Source organism: Nilaparvata lugens, chromosome 5 (genome assembly GCF_014356525.2).
Source record: "Nilaparvata lugens isolate BPH chromosome 5, ASM1435652v1, whole genome shotgun sequence".
In the NCBI taxonomy this organism is placed as follows: Eukaryota; Metazoa; Arthropoda; class Insecta; order Hemiptera; family Delphacidae; genus Nilaparvata; species Nilaparvata lugens.
Window position 1 is genome coordinate 11,952,030 of NC_052508.1, and position 22,907 is coordinate 11,974,936.

Here is a 22,907-nt window from a genome sequence, read left to right on the forward strand (position 1 = left end):
CATTTTAGCCGCCATCTTGAATTGCGTTGGTTCTAAATTGTTCGTGTCGGATCCTTATAGTGTAAGGACCTTAAGTTCCAAATTTCAAGTTATTCCGTTAATTGGGAGACGAGATATCGTGTACACAGAAGCACATACACACACATACAGACCAATACCCAAAAACCACTTTTTTGGACTCAGGGGACCTTGAAACGTATAGAAAACATGAAATTAGGGTACCTTAATTTTTTTTGGAAAGCAATACTTTCCTTACCTATTGTAATAGGGCAAGGAAAGTAAAAAGGAGTGTGATAGGTTATGTAAGCTTTTCTGTATCAACTATTAATTCTTCATAATATTTTGTACTGTTTTAGATTTGTCATAGTTGTAAAGCCATTCGACAAAAATGATACACTTATAATACTTGATAAAAAATTCCTTTCTCAAGATTTGTAATGAAAACTTCTTCATATTCATTTGATTCGATTCAATTCACAATCAATGATCTCTACAGCTTGTATAATCGTAAAATCAGTGTTTCCAAACCATATTCGACAATATTTTTTCCAGGAATTCATGACGATATTTCTAATAATGCGACGATCACATATGCCGATAAATGGTTGACGCACCCTCAAACCTCATGCTATACGAATTCCAATTTCCTTTTTCCCAATAAATTGCCGCACCTTGTCATATAGACACACGCACGCACAACAGCTTTACCAAAATACTGTTTCAATCGATTATTCGTAGCATTCATGTATTCCAATGCAAATGTGAATTCTTTCTGTAGCGTTTGGAATTTGAATTTATAAATGGATTCTTCTACTTCATAGTATAATATGCGAGGAATTAGTCGTTTTATTCACTCAATAGTTTATGTGTGACACTACTCCGATTTCATAGTTGGTTTATCTATCATGTGATTCATAGTATAGCACTTCTGTAAATTGAATAATAGAGAACATTCTAATTGAAAAATAGATTGAATAAAATACAAACAATTACATTCGATTTCAACGTTAAAGGAGTATCTTAGTTTGGAATAAACCAGTTTCACTGCTCAGTTCCCAGCCAGATGCAGAAGAAGAAGGTAGTTCTTGCAGCAGCCGCTGCTTTCGCCGCAGCTACTGTGATATTTTCAGCACAGAGAAGAGAAAGAAGATATTGGATAATTTTGTCTCTATTCCAATCAAATTCACTCTCCATCATTGCACAATAATATTTATAAATTAAAAAGAAATGCTCGCAATGTGCAGTAACCTACTAGCACTCTGACAACAAAAATGAGTACAGTATAATTATTTTGTGTAAACCCAGCAGGCACTAAACAGCTGCAAACAGCAGTAAACAGCTGCGGCAGCCTTCCTTCAAGGACAGAGCAGCTACATCTAGCTCTGCTATAAACAAAAATTGACATGTAGCAGAGCTACATATAGCTCAGATTCTCTTTGATGTTCACCGAAAATTTTGGATAGATCATTGTCTGCTATATAGCTGAGAAAATAGGCTTAAAACTGCTTCATAGCCGGGCTATATAGCAGATCTCCAGTGTCACTTTTTGAACTTGTAGCAGAGCTATATAGCTGAGCTACATAGTATATACCTAGCTTAATTAATGCATTTGAAACGTTGTAATTATTGTGTTGTTCATTATCATTATGATGTGTACTTGTGATTGTCACTATGTTGCAGTCCACGATCTCTAGCGTTTGTTTAGAGTAACTACAAGAGTGAATAGTGTTCATTTTAGCCGCTAGATCACATCGCACATCTCATCCTCATTACATCACATTCTGTGACTGTTGAAGACACAACATGGTCGCAGGGTCACGAAATATAATAAATAAATTGGTCAAAGATGATAGATGATAGAGTACAACCATAGGGAAAAAATACCGTTAATATTATTCGTTTGACAATATTTGTCTCCTGTACAACATAAATCCGGGAGCAAATAGCCTGCTATTAATGTTATTCTGTGATCATGTTCGATAAACAACCATGGAAGATTCTTTCGTTAGGGCTATATAGGCCTAGTGAGGTCCACGCTATAATGTCAGTGGATAAGCGGTTCTTTTAATGTTAACTTTTCATTCTAGTGTAAGATAATCAATCAAAATATATTTTAATTTGTCAAAAACATATTTTTTTCATTGATTGAATATTTAATTCTCATAATCAAATTTTAATCTGTCAAAAAGATATATTTTTCATTGATTGAATATATTTAATTCTCATAATCAAATTTTAATTTGTCAAAAACATATTTTTTTCATTGATTGAATATTTAATTTTCATAACTGAGAAGAGAAAGAAGATATTGGATAATTTTGTCTCTATTCCAGTCAAATTCACTCTACATTATTGTACAATAATAATATATAAATTAAAAAGAAATGCTCGCAATGTGCAGTAACCTACTAGCACTCTGACAACAAAAATGAGTACAGTATAATTATTTTGTGTAAACCCAGCAGGCACTAAACAGCTGCAAACAGCAGTAAACAGCTGCGGCAGCCTTCCTTCAAGGACAGAGCAGCTACATCTAGCTCTGCTATAAACAAAAATTGACATGTAGCAGAGCTACATATAGCTCAGATTCTCTTTGATGTTCACCGAAAATTTTGGATAGATCATTGTCTGCTATATAGCTGAGAAAATAGGCTTAAAACTGCTTCATAGCCGGGCTATATAGCAGATCTCCAGTGTCACTTTTTGAACTTGTAGCAGAGCTATATAGCTGAGCTACATAGTATATACCTAGCTCAATTAATGCATTTGAAACGTTGTAATTATTGTGTTGTTCATTATCATTATGATGTGTACTTGTGATTGTCACTATGTTGCAGTCCACGATCTCTAGCGTTTGTTTAGAGTAACTACAAGAGTGAATAGTGTTCATTTTAGCCGCTAGATCACATCGTACATCTCATCCTCATTACATCACATTCTGTGACTGTTGAAGACACAACATGGTCGCAGGGTCACGAAATATAATAAATAAATTGGTCAAAGATGATAGATGATAGAGTACAACCATAGGGAAAAAATACCGTTAATATTATTCGTTTGACAATATTTGTCTCCTGTACAACATAAATCCGGGAGCAAATAGCCTGCTATTAATGTTATTCTGTGATCATGTTCGATAAACAACCATGGAAGATTCTTTCGTTAGGGCTATATAGGCCTAGTGAGGTCCACGCTATAATGTCAGTGGATAAGCGGTTCTTTTAATATTAACTTTTCATTCTAGTGTAAGATAATCAATCAAAATATATTTTTAATTTGTCAAAAACATATTTTTTTCATTGATTGAATATTTAATTCTCATAATCAAATTTTAATCTGTCAAAAAGATATATTTTTCATTGATTGAATATTTAATTTTCATAACTGAGATTGAATATTCTGTTAATTTATAATACATTGTATGCATTGTATACAATTGTATACATTGTATACATTATAATACATGTATCATTCTACATTGTTAAAAAACGATCTGGCAGCTTGGTGGAGCTGGAAAAGTATAGCGCTATCTGCTTTGTCGAGTGATAGACAAGGATAGCAGCACCAATATTAATCAAATACTTCCATTATAAAGTGGACCCCACTATAGTGTGATGAGAAAGGCAATGCTAAAAGGTCTAATCGTATGAAAATAGTACATTAATTTGGAAAATGTAGTTGTAAAATATTAAATTTCTCATGAGAATATGCCCTGGAATAATAAAAGTTTGAAGCTGCATCGATTGAGTTCGGCTGTCAACCAATTAATATTATTTTCTTCAAAAGAGTAGGCTACATCATTTTTTATATTAAGCGAGCAATTTCTGTATATATCTGGTTATTTATATCCAACGGATCTCGAAAACGGCTCTATAACGATTTTCACGAAGTTTGGAACATATTAGGTCTATGATATAAAAATTCGATTGCACTAGGTCTCATCCTTGGGAAAACTCGCTGAACGACATTAAAAGGATAATAATTCATCCTTGGTTGAAACAGCTGAGACTTTCATCGTCTGTGGATAGTAAAAAGTGAGCGAGTGATTCTGTGGAAAATCAAAATATCGCATCCCCGAAATTCATAAGATGACGTATAGCTGTGAAATATAAACACGATCATTGCAGAGAATTGTGTTCTGTCATAGCCTACTATCACAACCTACTATAGATAGATTTATCTAGAGTAAGCCATGCCTATAGATAAAGTGAGCCATGGTTCTGGTTATCAATAAATAAAAATAATGAACGAAGCTCGGTGCCTCGATATTTCTTCTTGAACTAGGTAGTATAAAATCAAGCCACACATATTGCTTAAAAAATAAATCTTTATTTCCAGCTTCACTCAACTTTTACACATGGGCCTATATCATAATGACAAGAGAAGACAATAAATTATAACTTACTATATTCAACGTACAATGTAACAATGGAATCACGGCTGTATTTCTGCCGAGGTACCGAGGTAATGCCTCCGAGGTACCGTGATAATCATCATCTTGAAATATACTCCATTATAATAATTCAGCTCAAGGAGTAATATAAGATATTCTCAAGTAGCCTACTATACCACCATAATAAACTTTTCATCTCGGAGAATAATTATGAGATATACTCAAGTAATTATGAGATAATTTGTACTGAGTAAACTTAGGTACCTCTATGGTCAAATGGAGATTCAGATGTCAGAGTTTTTACTAATTGGTTGAAATAAATAGTAGATTGGTTTATTAAAGTTCTATGAATTTATGTAGGTATATCGTTGGGCATTTTCGGCGGTACACAACATAGAGGACTTCCAATGGGATGCTTAGAGCTTGGACAGTACGGAGCATCCTTGTTGACTACACAGAATGTACCACTGGCACTGAAAAAATCAATCAGACAATCAATAAATAACTTTCCAATACAATTATTATAATGATCTATAGTAATAGATATCATAATCTGAAATATGAAAACTAAGCTAAGCTTGGACTATTCCTCTTTAACAATAACCAAGAAATTTTTAAAACTAACAGAAAAAAATACTTATTAAACAATCGATTGGATAGTGAAATGTATATAACAATGTCAAAATAATTTCTTAAATAGTAGACCATACAGCTTACATGAAACATATTCATGAGACATTACATGAAATATGAACTGTATAAAATATTTATTTACTCAGTGACTAGAGCATGCAGATCGGATTTATTGTCAACAGTGGCCTAATTTGTTACTTCCGGTGTCCTCTGCAGTTTCTTCATTGTTATAGCCCGGTTGCACAAAAGCCAGTTAAATTTTAACCGTGATTTAATTCACGAGAGCCAATCAGGGAAGGCCTTTTTGATGAGACGGTTTCGTCTCTAATTGGTTCTTGTGGAATTAATCACGGTTAAAATTTAACCGGTTTTTGTGCAACCGGCACTAAAAGGAGTTTGTTGTATCATTGAGGATATTGTTCTTATTATTTGACTAGCAGGTAACCAGCAAGGTGCTCGACAAGGGTCTAATCGAAAACTTGACGTAATGAAATATTAAAGAAATTAAAATAATCCTATAACCATCCTCAGTATATAAAAAATCTATTTGCAAAATTTCAAGTTGATCAGTTGAGTAGTTCAGACATGATGATGCGTCATTCGTGAATTTCCTAAGGTGCGTACAGATTCACGCGCCGCGAACTTGAGCAATTCACTTTTAATCAGCTGATTCCAAGCTTTATATATCTGTATCTTACCGTTTCTGTGAAAATACAGATATAGTCAGCTGATTAAAAGTGAATTGCTCATGTTCGCGGCTGGTAAATCTGTACGCACCTTATCCCGTACGTGGATAAGCCAGTTCTTTCCTTTATTGTTAAGTTGACTGTTTATCATTTTCAATTTTTTCTAGTGTTTTGAGGTGATGTCCGCTGCTGACAATTTATTCTGTATATTGTTTTGTTTGGTTATTGAGTTTGACTACTGTGACATTGTATTCTGTATATTGTATTCTATTTATGGATTGTATGTGACCTGGCTTATGTACTGATGTACTCAGGCTCAAATAAAAATCATTGAATCATTGAGTCATTGAATAAATCCGTTGTGATTCGAAAGCATGCTCCAGTCAGTGAGTGAATAATATTTCACATTTTCCACAAATTGATAATATAGTCTGCAAGTCGTCATTTTAGTGTCGAAACATGAAAAAACATATATAGCATGTGTTGCCATGAAACCTGTTTCTATAATTCAAATTAATTTTGAACAAATATAGTGGTATTGACACCATCAGCCTCATTCTTTCAAACAAATAGCAATTGTAATGGATAGAGAAATCAAGACTTTGAGGACATCACTATTAAGGCTGTGCAAAGGCTGAAAATAAACTTTCTACTGGTGAAATTTCTGTAAGTTTTTCGATTTAAATATCATCAAATCATCAAAATGGAAAAGTTTTCTCAGGAAAACATTTTTTCCGATCATTACTTTTTGAGATATGAGCGCCCAAAGTTTGAATTTTTGGGACAGATCATTTCAAATTTTGTAAGAGATTAATCAATGAGGATTGGAAAGATTAATTCTTCATGGTATTGTTCATTGCAGTAAATCAGTTTCCAAACGAAAGTCGATCCATCTGCATTGTGGAGATAATCTAATAACAGATGGAAACGTTCTGGCTAACAAATTCAATGAATACTTCATAAATATATCTGATGAAATAGTTTCTTCAATACATGACCCAGATGAATCCATGAGAGAAAATCATGATAGAAAATTTAAAAGTGATTTTATCCAAAATTCTTTTTTCTTAAATCCTATTAGCTATCAAGAACTACTAACTGAAATAAATAAATTGAAAAATGGGAAATCTCCAGGTCCTGATAATATTTCCTCCAGTTTAATAAAATCTATAGCTTATGCTATTGTTCCTGTTCTTTGTCACATTTTTAATGCCAGCTTTTTGAATGGCCATTTCCCATCAAATCTAAAAACAGCTAAGGTAATACCTATTTTTAAGAGTGGATCGAATAGAGAAATTTCAAATTATAGACCCATCTCACTGCTTTCAGTGTTCTCAAAAATTCTAGAGAAACTTTTTAAGAAAGGATTAATGAGCTTTTTCAATAAAGTGAAATATTTTAATAGAAACCAATTTGGATTTCAGGAGGGCTTGAACACAGAACAGGCATTATATAAGTTTATGTCAGATATTTATCACAGCATCAACATACCACATAAAAATAGAACATCTGGTCTATTCTTGGACATCCGAAAGGCTTTCGACACAGTTGAACACAGCACCTTGTTGAATAAGCTTCATGCTGCTGGTGTCCGTGGTGTTACCAACATGTGGTTAAAATCATACTTGATGGATAGAAAGCAGTATGTGTCTATTTCGGGTTGTGATAGTGAGCTGACAACACCTAAATATGGCGTTCCACAAGGATCCGTTTTGGGCCCTATATTGTTTTTAGTCTACATAAATGATTTGTTTTCCCACACATTTTTTGGATCAATTACATCTTTTGCCGATGACACAGCCCTAGCGTATTCTGCTAAAAATGAAGAAGAACTGCATGAAATGATGGAGCTGGATTTGTTTGATTTGCGATGCTGGTTCAACTGTAACAAACTAGCACTAAATACGAGCAAGACTTCCTATATAAACTTTTCATTATCATCACCATTTAGTTTCACTGATCCTGTCAGGTATCATCAGGTCGGTTGCAGATCTGTGAGTTGTGACTGTGAGGTAATTCAACAATCTGACTCCATTAAATATCTTGGGCTAATATTGGATCAAAGTCTAAATTGGGATTTGCATGTGAATAAAGTAAAAGGGTACCTCTTATATTGGTTAGGACTTTCTATCAACTGCGTCAATTCTTCCCTGTAGATATTCTTAGTGTAATGTATTTCTCTTTCTTCAATAGTAGGCTGGAATACGGAATCTCATGTTATGCATCTACCTTCATGTCTCATTTTAAAAATCTTATAGTCCTACAAAAATCAATTGTTAGAATAATGTTTGGAGCTGATAGACGAACGCATACTTTCCCAATATTCAGGTTTTTTGGAATTCTACCTTTCAGATACATGTATGTACTGAAAGTTTTATCTTTGTTTTATAAAATGAGTGGGGATAGGAATCAAATGGGGAATCTTGAACAAAATCAGCAGATAACTAGGCAAACTACAAGGATGCTAATCAGACTCCCCAAACCAAATAGCACTACCTTCCAGAGATGCTTTTTATTCCTTGGACCTAAATTCTCCAATATTCTCCCATATGAGATTAGAAAGCTACAGAATCTCAAGAAATTCCTAAAACAGACGAAGAGTTGGCTATGGCTTCATTCACCATTACAAGTAGAAGACTTATTCAAAGTAGTAAGCTGAGAAACACATGGTGCTAATATTATCTAATCCATTATTGAATATGAATTTCAGTGTAGTATGGTCTTTTTACTGTAGTTACTTCTGTATCCTTTAAAGTTTAACCTTTGCTTTGAGCTTTGATCTGCAAACATTGTTTTATTTATCGCTGTTATGTCTCATCTTTTATTTTTCATTTTTTCCCCTCTCTTGTCATGAATTATGTTGAAAAAAATTATACTGGTGATTCTTCCTCCCATTTTTTCGCATTTTTAACTACATTTCATAATAAAAGTATATTTAAAGAGAGGAAATGCTACAATCAATCAATAAAATTACTTGATGATGGTGATTGGATGTGTGTGTGTTTGTGTGTGTGTGTGTGTAGGCTTTTTTCTCCTCCTATATCCGATTAAACCTCAACTCCTGCTCACGGACAAGTGCTTCATGAAGCACTTTGTGAGCAGTTATTGTTCACATTAATATTATATTATATACTATTATTAAATTTTAGATGGATTATTGTTGTATTTGTCAAGCTAGACTCTATTTGGTTTCTGTATATGTATTTATGAGTGTGAATAAATTTGAATTTGAATTTGAATGAAGCTAACAATTTTCAAAAATATAATTTTTTTTAGAAAGTTATTCAATTTACCAAAAATGACTCTAGTTGAGTTACTTATGGTAAATTGAATAACTTTCTAAAAAATCGATATTTTTGAAAATTGTTTACTCTATTCAATCAACAATACCATGAAGAATTTATCCTCTAAATTCTCATTGACCAATCTCTTACCGAATTTGAAATGTTCTGTCCCAAAAGTTTTAACTTCAGCACCTCATATCTCAAAAAGTAATGATCGGAAAAACATGTTTTCCTGAGAAAACTTTTTCATTTTGATAGCTTGATGATATTTCAATCGAAAAACTTTGAAAAATATTACCAGTAGAAAGTTTATTTTCAGCCTTTGCACAGCCTATATCTAATCTTATATTTCAAATTTAACTCTCAAATATATATGTGAATTGTATTCATTGAGATTGTGCATTGATATAAATAGAATTGAAAGATTGTAATGTGATTTATAATGTACCTGTTAGGTGTGCCATGGCCCATAGGTACAGGAGGTGCATGCCTGTCGAAGAACTGACTGCTTCGGTCCACAATGGCACATCTCCTGGCACACGGCACAGCCATACGTGAGTAAGGTGTCAGCGTCTCAGCCATGTAGCAAACGCTTCTGATGTGACTGCACAGGGCTTCGTCTACACACAACAAAAACAAGCAGCTTATAATAACATTGCAATTACTACCGGTACTGATATTTTAATAACATTGTACTAGCATTGTACTAGTGTTAACATTGTAACATCCGTTATGTTATAGTGAGATTGATGTTATAGAGTCAGCACTTGTTCATGTTTACTTTCCTCTCCTTGTCTGTCATTAGAAAAACACACAAAAACCACGTTCACCACGTTCACACAGAAATCAACAGGCAACTTTCAATAAAATTGCAACAGATAATTATCCCCTTTATTCTAAAGTGAGGTCCACGTTATAATGGCAGTATTTTATTAAAATTGTGGCGTTGCTATCCTTTTCTGGCATTAGACGAAGGCACTGTTGCCAAGTCGTTTATTGACTATAAAGAAACATAATGTACTACAAAAATATGTCATCTCGATTATGAAAACTCATCATTTAGTCATGAGAAGATATATTTTCTTGTAGAATAAAATATATTTGAGATAAAGTTGATAATCTTAACAAGCATCAGCAATTGAAATTAATAGTTCCAGTTTTACAAATTCGACACGTTTCATCTCATTTTTATTCATATTCATATTCTATAACATAGAGAAAAGATAGCATAAGAATATATCCCAAGGTATATAGGTCGTTTATGACAAAAGATATTGATGAATGGGTAAAAACTAGAATATTTTTCAAAATAGACTTTTAATCATAAAATTACACATAATAGATTGATTTGGTGAATACATAAAATAAAATTGTGATTTTGTGAATTTCAACAAAGTTCTTTTTTTGTGTTTCAGTCAAGAAGAAAAAATAAGAAAAAAATCTTTCAATGATTTGAACTGAACTCATTGCTAGCGATCAGACACGTGTCTCTGCTAGCAATTACTGCCGGTAAAATGAGTACAATTGGGATTAATTATTTCTATTTCGTCACGACATGTTTCGGCTACTAATGCCATTTTCAAGTCAAGACTAATTCTTCTTTGAATTCAAAGTCAAGACTTGAAAATGGCATTAGTAGCCGAAACATGTCGTGACGAAATAGAAATAATTTAAAAAGGGTAGGCTACTCAGATTTATATTTTTATTTATATTCAAAAGTAGCCCTAAGGAAAGAAACAATTATCATCACCACAATATGATACAGTATCATCTAAACTTGATACACAACACCATAATTTGATACAAAACTTCCAAACTTTGAATGAATTCTACAAACCATGAGATATCTTCTTATGCTATTTTTTCTCTATGTTTATACCACAGATCTGAGCCTGCTCATTCAGTCTTTGGTCTATACTGACTAGTAGTGTTGTAGCAGAAGGGCTGCACACGTCCGCCGTTGACGCAGAAGTCGACGTGACCCATCTGACGGACGTCGCCAAACGACGAGCTCGTGTGGATCACCTGAACGACGTCTGCGTCACTTGCATCCAGTCTACTGCGGCTCTGACTACGGATCAGAGGGCGAGCAGGGTCTAGGCCTGCAATCAATCAATCAATCAATCAATAGATCAATGAATAAATCAATTATCAGACGGACATTTAATACATAAATCAATCAGTTCAGTGCAGTAGCTTATATTCATTTTCTGTAAAGCTTCTTTGTATTTTCTTTTGGCAAATAAATTCATTCATTCAATCAACCGTAAAATAAAAAATAATCTAGGGCCTACGTTTACATTGGTCAAGTTTCCTTTACTTCAAAAGTTTTTTGTTTGCGTTTGAGTTAAATGGGTGTTTTTGAAAACTTAAAGTGAAGTTTACTTGAGATTGATTGGATTTTTAAGTTTGAGATTGCACTTGACCATTCCAAACAGTTCAAAATTTGGTTTTGAACTGGACGAAGAAACTTTTTTCAACGTTAAACGCTCATGAAAAGTTCAAAAACTAAGATCGATATGAGAAAATTGACAGGGCTTTTTTTGGTGCAAATTCCATGTAGAATCTCATTAATTTAAGAACACATCAGAGATTGGAATAAACAAAATGGGGAATCTAACTTTGCAGAACATTTGATAACAAATAATCACAAGTTCACAGTTGAGGAGAATGTTGAGTTCCTGCATGTTAATAACAAAGGCAGATCTTTGAATATTCTAGAGACTTTAGAAATAACAAGAGTAATTGAGGAAAATTCCCAGTATAGTTTAAATGACCAGATTCATTTCAACCAATACAACACTACGAATTTAGTTTTATCATAACATTGTAAGCATACATTAGTCAATAGTTTTTCCATTTACATATTTGTTTTATTATTCTTTCACTTGTTTTATTGGTTCTTATTTTCTATTGAAAGTAAATTTTGCTATCATGGCGAGTCTGTTGCTTAAGCCGCCAATTTGTGACACCGTAGAGTGGGAGGGGACTGTCTATAGCTGGGCCAATGGCAGGCGTTCATGCCCTTGACCAATAGTACTCGCCTACTAGTATAAATTCTGCTGCTCTTGTATTTAGTTTTAGTTTATCAAAGATTGACATGGTGTAATAACCGAAACCGGTCTTTCTAAGTATCAATAAATCTGTGGTTTTTGACAATTTCTTAGTTTTTTCATTTAATATGAATAATTAGCACAATACCAACTTCTCAGCTACACAAAAAAAGAATCTATGGTATTCGGCTGTTGCACCTTTCGTCAGACACCCTGTATTGATAAATTCTTACTTGATTTAATAGTTTACCAACCAATGATCTTGTGCTTGCTAGAATTCACTTTAATCTTAGATATATTATAGATGATGACCTTTGAGCCAATGATCTGAAGCTGATCAGAGCTGATGATCTTTCATCAGCTCAGTTTCATCTTAATGACGTTTTGAAAAATATCGAGAAATCGAAAGATCTTGAAAACTTAGACTAGATCGATGTAAGAAAATTTACAGGACAATTTTTGTTGCAAATTCCATGCTTTATAAAAATACTTCACTGACCGATGATCTTGTGCATGCGGAAGTTGACATGGTTGGCGGCGAGACCGCACACGTGTGCGCCCAGGCTGTGACCGACGCATGCGGTGCGCTGCACAGGCACACCCGAGTCACGCAGATAGGCCAACATTTGCGCCAAACAGCGCGCCACGGCGTGCATGTTGTGAACTGCCGCACCGTAGCAGGGAATGCGCGCCAATGCGCCCCAGTCCACCGCAAACACGTTATAGCTGCCATTGCGCAGGTAGGCTGCGCATCACACGAACATAGAACAAATGAAACGAATGTGCATCACATAAACATCAACAAAAGGTACTAATTAAACTAAGGAATTTGAATTATATTTTTCACATTTGGATTATATTCATATCACACATAGAATATTACAATCCATAGGAAAGTTGCAGGTAGTTGCATCGCACGAACACACGAACAGTGAACATGAATATAGAACAAATGAAATTAACAGATTTGAGTTGCATTTTACCAATTCACATTACACATAGAATCTTACAACCATAATTAAGGTGAAAATGAGACTTCATCCTCCAATCACACCCCAAAAAATGACAATTCATCCTCAAATCATATATAATACCCCAAACCCTTCCTTAGATATGGGATGGAAAAAAGAGTTGATCATATCTCAAATCATTCTTTCTCTCTCACAAGTTGGATGAACTGCAATTTTCTCATGATTTTCGAAGACATGATTTGAGGTATGATTGGTGGATCAACTCTCACTTCACAATATTTTCGGAGGAGTGTTTGAGCAGAGAATATGATATTGTTTTATAAAATTAACACTTGGCACAGAGATGTTGTGGAATTTCTCCATATTAAGGTGAAATGAAAAGATGTTGTCAATTCCACATATAATGAAAAGATATTGCCAATTACACATATAATGAAAAGATATTGCCAATTCCACATATAATGAAAAGATATTGCCAATTCCACATATAATGAAAAGATATTGCCAATTCCAGAATTATATGTGTGGAATTCACAATATCTTTTCATTTCACATTTTGACTTCATCCATGCCCCAAATCATACCCATCAAAAAGAAAATTATATTGATTTATATTCATCTTTATTTTATATTTAGGCTAGAGCGAATTGACTTCATCTTCTAATCATCCCCAATCATTCCCAAAAAATGGCAATTCATTCGCAAATCATACCACAAACCATAGAATAAACTGAAGGTGAAATGAAAAGATATTGTCAATTCCACATAATGAAAAGATATTGTCAATTCCACATAATTATGGAATTCACAAAATGTGGAATTGACAATATCTTTTCATTATGTGGAATTGACAATATCTTTTCATTTCACCTTCAGTTTATTCTATGGTTTGTGGTATGATTTGCGAATGAATTGCCATTTTTTGGAAATGATTGGGGATGATTAGAAGATGAAGTCAATTCGCTCTAGCCTAAATATAAAATAAAGATGAATATAAATCAATATAATTTTCTTTTTGATGGGTATGATTTGGGGCATGGATGAAGTCTAATTCGCACTCAACTTCCATAGAGAATTTGTATATTGTATGCTATAAATTGATATAATGTGATAAAATTCCATTTGTAGATTTGACCATCCCACTATAGAATGGATTTATTCTACCTGAATGATCCCCATATATCAGTATCAGAGTTGGTAACCAGAACAATGTTCCATAGTATGATTTCTTTTTCTTTAAATAAATATATCCCCACATAGGCTATTGGTCCGTGTGTGGGGAATCTATAATTCCACTTCTGTATTAGACATTGGCTTTTCCTCTCATATTGATTTTCTACTTTTATTTTTGTTGTGGTTACTGAATTTTTATGTTAGGATAGAAAAAAATAAGATCATAGTCTTTAGGCTAGATAGCTTTGGTATTGAAAGAGAAATATAATGTATAGGCTATACATTATTATCAAGAGAGTACATTGTGTATCTTTTCGGATGCAACACGTTGCTTTTGAAACGATACATTTAAGAGCATCTGTTGCTTATGAAAAGATAAATTTTCAAAATAGGAGTTTCCAAGAGAGATAAATATTTGATCAGAATCACGACATTTTTTTTGTTTCCTCTCTACACAGAAATGTAGAGGACTATGAAATTTTTTCTACTTAGGGTTTGGACTCTTGCAATTGTGCCTTGGATTATGGAATTTTATTTTGTTTTAAGTACCTAGTTCTAGTTTCATTATGATTATTAGTTTTATTTTATTTGTATATAGTCTTGTAATCACTTACTTCACTTTACTTTGATTCACATACCGTCTCTGAGAACACCGACTGGCAGAGTATCAGATAGACCGGCATATCCGTGAACGAGAACCACGGAATCGAGGGTGGGGTCGAATGCTGAAGAGTGTAGCCACCCCCCTTTTCCTACCCCCACCTCTACTCGAACCTCTTCCACCCCTCTGAAACATAAAATATATTATTAGGACTACCTAAATCTATCATAACCAGCTATTTAATAATAATTATAATAATAAAAAATGGTCTTTATTCAATTATTCCACAAAATAATCAGTACACAAAGCCAAGGGTTTCCACCCCATGGCAAAGTGCCGTCTGGGGGAGTTGATTGGAAATAGCAAATAATCATATAAATAAAGAAGAAATTAAGAATTTAACAAACTATCTATTAAAATATATCTATCTATTAGGGCGTCATAAGAAAGGTAAAACAGCCGACACCATATATTCTACGTGAAATTCGCAACAAAAATTATCCAGTAAAATTTCCTTATGTTGACCTCAGTAAATGAATAAATAAATGTTTATTCCCCCAAAAAACTGAAACTATTACATCAATTACAAAGAATATTATATAAATTACAATTACATACAGTTACAATTAGTTACAATAAAAATTTCTTATAATGTGTCCTCTACATGTTTAGTGTTTTCTGTGTGGAAATTGTATTCATTTATTCATTCACATTAACCAAAGCACAAAATTAATACATGATTAGAAAAGGACCAACAGGTATTCGACAGTATTCGAAGAAAAGTATTCAATATTGATAGATTTTTCCGAAATATTCCTGAAAAATTTCTCAAAATTTAAATTTTATAAATATAAAATTAGTGAACATTATGGCATAGCCACATGAGGCGTTTTCTAAACGAGTCAGGAGGGCAGGAAGATCTCCGACTCCGATTCCCGAACGCCAATTCAATCAGCCAATCGAAAAGCTTCCTGCACTGCTGACTAGTCTGCAAAACGCCTCATGTGGGTTGAACCTCACGGTAACAATGTTGAAATAATATTTCTAAAGTAATAGCTGCATGTTTTGAAGGTGTCAACTGAAATAAGAACACCTTTCTCAAGGTCCAGTACTATTTCCTCTTCTTCTTCTTCTTCTTCTTCTTCTTCCTCTTCTTCTTCTTCTTCTTCTTTTTCTTCTTCCTCTTCTTCTTCTTCTTCCTCTTCTTCTTCTTCTTCTTCTTCTCCTCCTACTACTACGTCTTCTTCTTCTTCTCCTACTACTGAGTCTTCTTCTTCTTCTCCTACTACTACGTCTTCTTCTTCTTCTCCTACTACTGAGTCTTCTTCTTCTTCTCCTACTACTGAGTCTTCTTCTTCTTCTTCTTCTCCTACTACTACGTCTTCTTCGGCAAACAAGAGTAGCTTTTTCTCTTGCAATATTATTATTCTGATGTCCCATGATTATTAACAAAGATAATGGTAATGGGCGACAGTAGGTATCCTTTGATAACTCTCAATTTTTACCGAAAATTTAGGTAAGTTAGTCCAAGGTTGTTTATTTTTATCGAAACCAACAGGCATTTCTGCAACAATAAATTGAGTCAGTGCCTAAATAATCATTGTTTCTCAACGCCTTCAAAACCTCTCTCATCTTCCAGTCGCTATCATCTATGAACTACAATTATGACCGACAACGCAAATCTCTTAAAACACTGAAATTTTATTACATAAGACGATAAACGGTGTCTTACTGCACTAAGGCGATTATCAAAAAATGAACGGTGTTTCTTCATAACTCACTCGCTTCTTTTAATCGATAGACGCTGATGCAAGCCTGCTTAGCTTATTCTTGCAATAAATAATAGAGAAGACTGTTTAGTGTTTACCAATGTTGTGGGAGCTAACAATGATCTTAAGCTGCGTTTACACCAAAGTTATCAACAAAATGTTTATTTTTCCGTCCTTATAGATTCTATTAGATTGAACGGAACTTGACAAACACATATGTTCATCATGTGTATGATAAGTTATGTGCAATCAAGGACAGGAAAATAAACATTTTGTATAAACGCAACTTTGATGTTAACGCAGCTCAAGATCATTGTTAGATTCGCCATGCTTATCTCTGCATCATTTTCAAAAATGAAGTTCGACTTGTGTTCATTTTTGAAAAGCATGGCGAATCAAACATTGTTTTAACTTAAGTATCTGTTGATTATTGCAGAAATTTGTCGAGTTTGTCAAGTATTTTCATAGAGATATATTCTATTTTTTTAGAGATTTTTTTCTCGGGAGTGTCTTCTCAATAGAATAATTATTTCTAGTAGTAATGTTGTGTTTGTAATGAATGCTTATTGAGAAATGAAATTATTATTATTATTATTATTATTTTTCTCTTTTTCACGCAGTTGCGGATAGCTTATGCGAAGAGGGGCAAAATTTATGCAACCTCTTGGCATTATTTTCTATTATTGATGGAGTATTTTACCAAATATGTTGGAGCGTTTGGCGTACTATGCGAGCTGTATCAAGCAGAACAGACTTCTGCATTTTCCCTACCAGAGTTTCTGAGACATCAATAGCCTTACAGCTCTCCACTGTTGAATTAAGAACCAGACCATTCACAGATATTACGATTGGGATTATTCTAACATTATTGAGCCCATACATATCTTTGAGCTCAAATGCTAGCTCTTGATACTTCCTCAATTCTCACCTCTTGTTCTTTGACAATTTTCATCTGCTGGTATGGCTACATCAATTATCAAGGCTTCTTTTTGATTCATGTTCAACATTAGGATGTCAGGCTTGTTATGAATGACTTGCCTGTCAGTGATCATTTGAACATCCCAATAGATCTTAATCTGGTTTCTCTCAATAAATGCAGGAGGAGAGTAATAATAGTATGGGGGCATTTCTTCAAAGAAGCCAAATTCCTGCTGCAATTTCAGGTGCACTATTTTTGCAACGTTATTATGTCGCCTCAAATACTCTTTTGGTGCCAATATTGAGCAGCCTGAAACTATGTGCTGAATACTTTCTACTGCAGCGTTACAAAGCCTGCATTTATCACTTATGCTCAGATCTCTGATGATATGTCTTCTATAGGCATTGGTAGCGACAACCTGATCCTGCATAGCAATTATAAAGCCTTCTGTTTCTGGGAAAAGACTTCCATCTGTCAGCCACCTGCTTGAAAGGTCATGATTATTATGATCAGAGTTCAGATGCTTACAGTAGCGCCCATGCAGTTCCCTCTGTTGCCATTCTGCCTTGTAATCATACAATGTCAAGGGCTCTCGACCATTAGGATTCCTCAGGTTAAGTGCAGTATAATTTTCATCCAGTCGGCACACTTCCCTGAGGAGATTTGTGTTAGCAGAAGTGAAATACTCTCTTAGTCTTTTCTCTTGTTTTGCACACAGATCTGAAACCCTGGACAAGCATTACCCTGGACATTATTATTATTATTATTATCATTATTATTATTATTATTATTATTATTATTATTATTATTATTATTATTATTATTATTATTATTATTATTATTATTATTATTATTATTATTATTATTATTATTATTATTATTATTATTATTATTATAAAAACAAAACTATTCTTCTACTGAATAAAGTTCATTCATCCGAGACTTGATAACAGGAAAAGAAAGAGTGAGGAGAAATAGAGTGAGAGACAGAAGTGAAAAAAGAGAGCGGAGAGGAGAAGAGAGGAGAAATGCGAGAAAAGAGAGAAGAGAGAAGAAAGACGAGAAAAGATTGAAGAGAGCGAAGAGGAAGAAGAGAGAGAAGAGAATAGGGTTGAGAAAAGAGTCAACAGAGAATAGAGAAAAGAGAGAGGAGAGTGAGAGAGTAGAGAGAAGCGAGAAGACAGAAGAAAGAAGAGACAATAATTATAGATAGAAGAGAGAAGAGGGTTGAGAAAAGAGTCAAGAAATAAGAGAGAAGAGAGAAAAGAGTAGACAGAAGAAAGAAGGGACAAGAGAAAAGAGAGATGAGAGAAAAGAGAAGAGTGAAGAAAGAAAAAAGAAGAGAGAAGAGGGTTGAGAAAAGAGAAAAGATAGAATAGAGAAGAGAGAAGAATGAATGGAGGGAACAGAAAAAAGAAGAGACAAGAAAGAAGAGAGAAGTTGGTTGAGAAAAGAGAAAAGATAGAATAGAGAAGAGAGAGAATGAATGGAGGGAACAGAAAAAAGAAGAGACAAGAAAGAAGAGAGAAATAGGTTGAGAAAAGAGTCAAGAGAAAAAAGAGGAAAGAGAGGAGAAAAAGAGAAGAGAGAAGAGAGAAAGAGTAGAGAGAGGTGAGGGAGAATTAAGGGCAGAGAGAGAAGTGATAGGAACAGGAGAGATCAGAGAAGAGATAAAGAGTGAGGATAGAGGAAGTAGGTAAGAGAGGAGAGAGAAGAGGAGGAAGACAGTAGAGATAGGAAAAGAGATAAGAGATAAGGGAGAGAAGAGAGTGAAGAAAGAGGAGAGAAAGAAGAAAGAAGAAGAAGAAAGAAGAGTGAAAAGAGAGAGGGTGAGAGAGAAGAGAGAGCAGTGATAGGAGATAAAAAAGGAAGAGTAAGAGGCAGAGAGTAGAGAGAAAGAATGAGATGGCGATAGAGTTAGGATAAGAGAGAGAGAAGAGGAAATGAGTGAAAGATATGCATTCCCATTATGTGGATATCTGGACAAACATTCAATAAAGGTCTAATAAGATGAATAAAGATTGAGAACAATTTATGGAGAGAGGATGAATGGAACTGCGACAAGATCATTGATGAGATGGATCCGAGTACAGATTAGCATGCGGATGAAGCGAACCGTGGCGAAGAATTGTGCAAACGGACCTGTCGAATCTCGAATGTCGGTCCACGACCACGACTGACGACCAACGACCTTGGCTCATCTTTTGTCTCTCTCCTATTCTGACTCCGTCTCTCATTTTTATCTCACGATTGATGGTTGAAGAACGACAATCAAGAGCGATGTAGAAAAGACCCTAATCGTCCTTTCACGATAGGCAAAATATTGCATTCCTGAGAATCATATAGTAGAGTATAGCCAAACTATATAACGCAAACATGTTCTGACATGTTTCTTCTCTACAATAACCATTAAAATATTTTAATAATACAAGCTTTGGAAAATGAACTATCTAGTTTTAGGTATAAATTTAATGTGTAAACTGATGAAAAACTACATCATCAAGTACCTACAATGAAAGATAGAATCTTCAAGTTTTGTTTCACATCAGTACACTTCAAAATGGGATCCATTTTTTGTTGCCCTGCACTCGTCAAGACGATATTCAAGTTCTCGCCATGTATTCACCAACATATGAGGTGTAGTTGTCCCAACCGCCGTGACGATTCTTTCCCGTAAATGTCTCGGATTTTTCCACTGTACACAACATTTTTCATGTGCCCCCAAAAGGAAAAGTCCAGAGGGTTTAAGCCCGGGCTCCTTGTTGGCCAAGTAATTGGGCCAGCTCCACCTATCCACCTTCCCGGAAAACAAGTTTCTCGAGCGCGCGGCACATGGTTGCTGTAATGAGGAGGGGCGCCATCTTGTTGGTGGGTCTGCAACTGCAGGGGGACAAAACTTAGACAGTTGCTGAATCAAATACCACAAACTAGAATAGTCCATATCACTTTTTACATATTCTATGGTTTTGATTCTATTGATTCGCCGTCAAAAATCTATAGATCTGTGTAACTCAAAAACGATAATTTTAGAGATAGTCACTTTTGTAAAGAAACTCGTCTATTGTGGTGTAGATATTAGGCCCAAGATAATTATATGCAATGCATAGATCACCTTCATGCCCTGGCATGTCAAACCACCATAATGATCAGGGTAACAAAAAAACACGACTTTGCTCATAGCTGCAGTCAACGATCTATATAATACTAACTAGATAGTATTTACTAGTAAATATATAGATCGTCAGCTGCAGTAAGGTTTTGTTATAATACGTATCCGTCAGCAGTATTTAAACAGGGATCACTGGTGTTATTTACACGAAATGTTGACAATTTGAGGTGAATTCTACTAAAGTAGTTGAGAGATGATAAAAAACTAGTTTTTTCTTATCGAAAGTGGAACAGTATTGCAAACAGTCATGAACCGCGTGTCTTTTATGGTTCGTCACCATAAATGCGCCGTAATGATGCGCAATAGTCTACTATTAGCTTGAGAAAAGTGGTCTAGAGCCTGCCCTTGGGCTCGATATCATCCTAAACCAGATGGAATACCAGAACAAATACCTGTCTCATTAGAATGCGTTCACTAGTTATATTTGCCAGGAATTGTTGTTTTATTGAGTATTCTGTTTGGATTGGAACTGAAAGATTGCACGTAGGCCTACCCCGACTATCAGGCTTCTGAATTTTACACCACAGTATGTCTACTGGGCCGATTATTATTCATCTACATATATTTTTTACATAGTGGAGTGGGCCCAGTCAGAGTGAATTGAACAATCTCAGAAAAAATCGAAATAAAATAAACAAACAAGAAGAAGAAGAAGAAGGAGAAGAATTCATACCACTTCTGTAAATTGAATAATTTGAAAATAGAGACAATAATTACATTTGATTTTAACGAGTAGTTTTTCTTCTTGAAGAAGAAGAATGATGATGATGATGATGATGATGATGTGAGATGATGATGATGATGATGATGATGATGATGATGATGATGATGATGATGATGATGATGATGATGATCAATCAATCAAGCAATCAATCGTAGCCTAATCGGCCATCAATGAACGATATCGGGGAGTACAAAAGCATAAAAAATTTATTACAAAAGAAGAAATTAGAATAACATTCATACATAAATGTTCTATCTAATTACAGTAAATTGAGATTAATTCCCAGAGGAATGCAAAAATTTCCCTCACAAAGGCCCAGTTGCACAAAAGCCGGTTAAATTTTAATCCTGATTAACTTCACGTGAACCAAATCAGAGAAGACCATTTCAAAAAGATGGATCTACTGGATCTAATCAGGATTCAAAATAACCCGGCTTTTTTGCAACCGGCACTAAGTACCTGATTGAATGATTACAAAAGTTCAACAACTGAGTCATAATTTTGACACAGTCCCACACACATTAACTCGCTCACTCACTTCCATCACCAACAGACAACGAAATAATTATTATCAGCTTTTTCCCCAAGGATGAATAATAATCACCCTTTTAATGTTCTTCAGCGATTTTTCCCAGGGATGAGGTCTCAGTGCAATCGAATCTTTATATTATAAACCTACTATGTTCTGAATTTCGTGAGAATCGTTAGAGACGTTTTCGAGATCCGGTGAAATAGAAACATATAAACATCTAAACATATGAACAGAAGTTGCTCGTTTAATAGTATAGGATAGAAGCAAGAATTCAAGAATGTTTGCTGGTATATGATCGAGATTGAACGATTGGAATGGAAATACACTTCTTACGTTAATCATGATCGAATGCCACGATAACCTATCAGAGAAGACTTTCTTGAAAAGGAGGCACCTTTGACTGATTCTTATGGCATTTTATTTATTTATTTATTCATCATTTACAATCAACTTAAGGACGAAGAAACAGACTACATTCCAAAACTTATTTTCATCCCGATTTCATAAAATAAATTGTCCAAATAAAGGCTATGTGCGACTTTTCAATTCTTCACTAACTTCTTCCACATTGAAACAAAACACAAACACTTCGAAACAATTAATTTTGAATTTAGAAAGATTAAGATCCGAATTGATTTTAATCATGATAAAAATCTTTATAAAGAATCATTATAAAAGTTCTTTTGTGCAAAAATTCCATAAAAAGGAAGTTCCTTTTTCTGGAGCAGGAGTATGTCCTGCTCAACATGCGCCGAATGTCCCCATATCAAGATTCCATACTGTAGGTGGCTGGCAAATACTGCATGGTATACAGCAGTGATCCATTTATAGCAGGATTTATTATAAATATCGGGGCACCGAGCTTCGCTCGTTATTTATTTTTATTGACTACCCGGGTATTTGTATAGCTTACCCGGGTACTTCGTACCACGGTATTTAGATGAAAACGGTAGGGATCATGAAATGTGTGCGCAGTGGCCAGCCAGCTAGATTGCGTCAT

At 34.4% G+C, this 22,907-nt stretch overlaps 1 protein-coding gene across 2 annotated transcripts in view; it reads right to left on the reverse strand.

Moving 5' to 3' along the window:
• Positions 1 to 4,307: 4,307 nt before the first annotated feature.
• LOC111058003 (phospholipase A1 VesT1.02) overlaps positions 4,308 to 22,907 on the reverse strand; it is a 71,363-nt gene continuing 52,763 nt past the window's right edge. For both annotated transcript variants that reach the window (XM_039427690.1, XM_022345497.2), the window contains exons 3-7: positions 14,832 to 14,980; positions 12,549 to 12,794; positions 10,919 to 11,098; positions 9,445 to 9,616; positions 4,308 to 4,866 (exon numbers count right to left, since the gene is read on the reverse strand). In XM_039427690.1, coding sequence (XP_039283624.1) covers positions 4,746 to 4,866; positions 9,445 to 9,616; positions 10,919 to 11,098; positions 12,549 to 12,794; positions 14,832 to 14,980 — 868 coding nt within the window. In that variant the 3' untranslated portion in view covers positions 4,308 to 4,745. The remainder of the gene's footprint in view (positions 4,867 to 9,444; positions 9,617 to 10,918; positions 11,099 to 12,548; positions 12,795 to 14,831; positions 14,981 to 22,907) is intronic.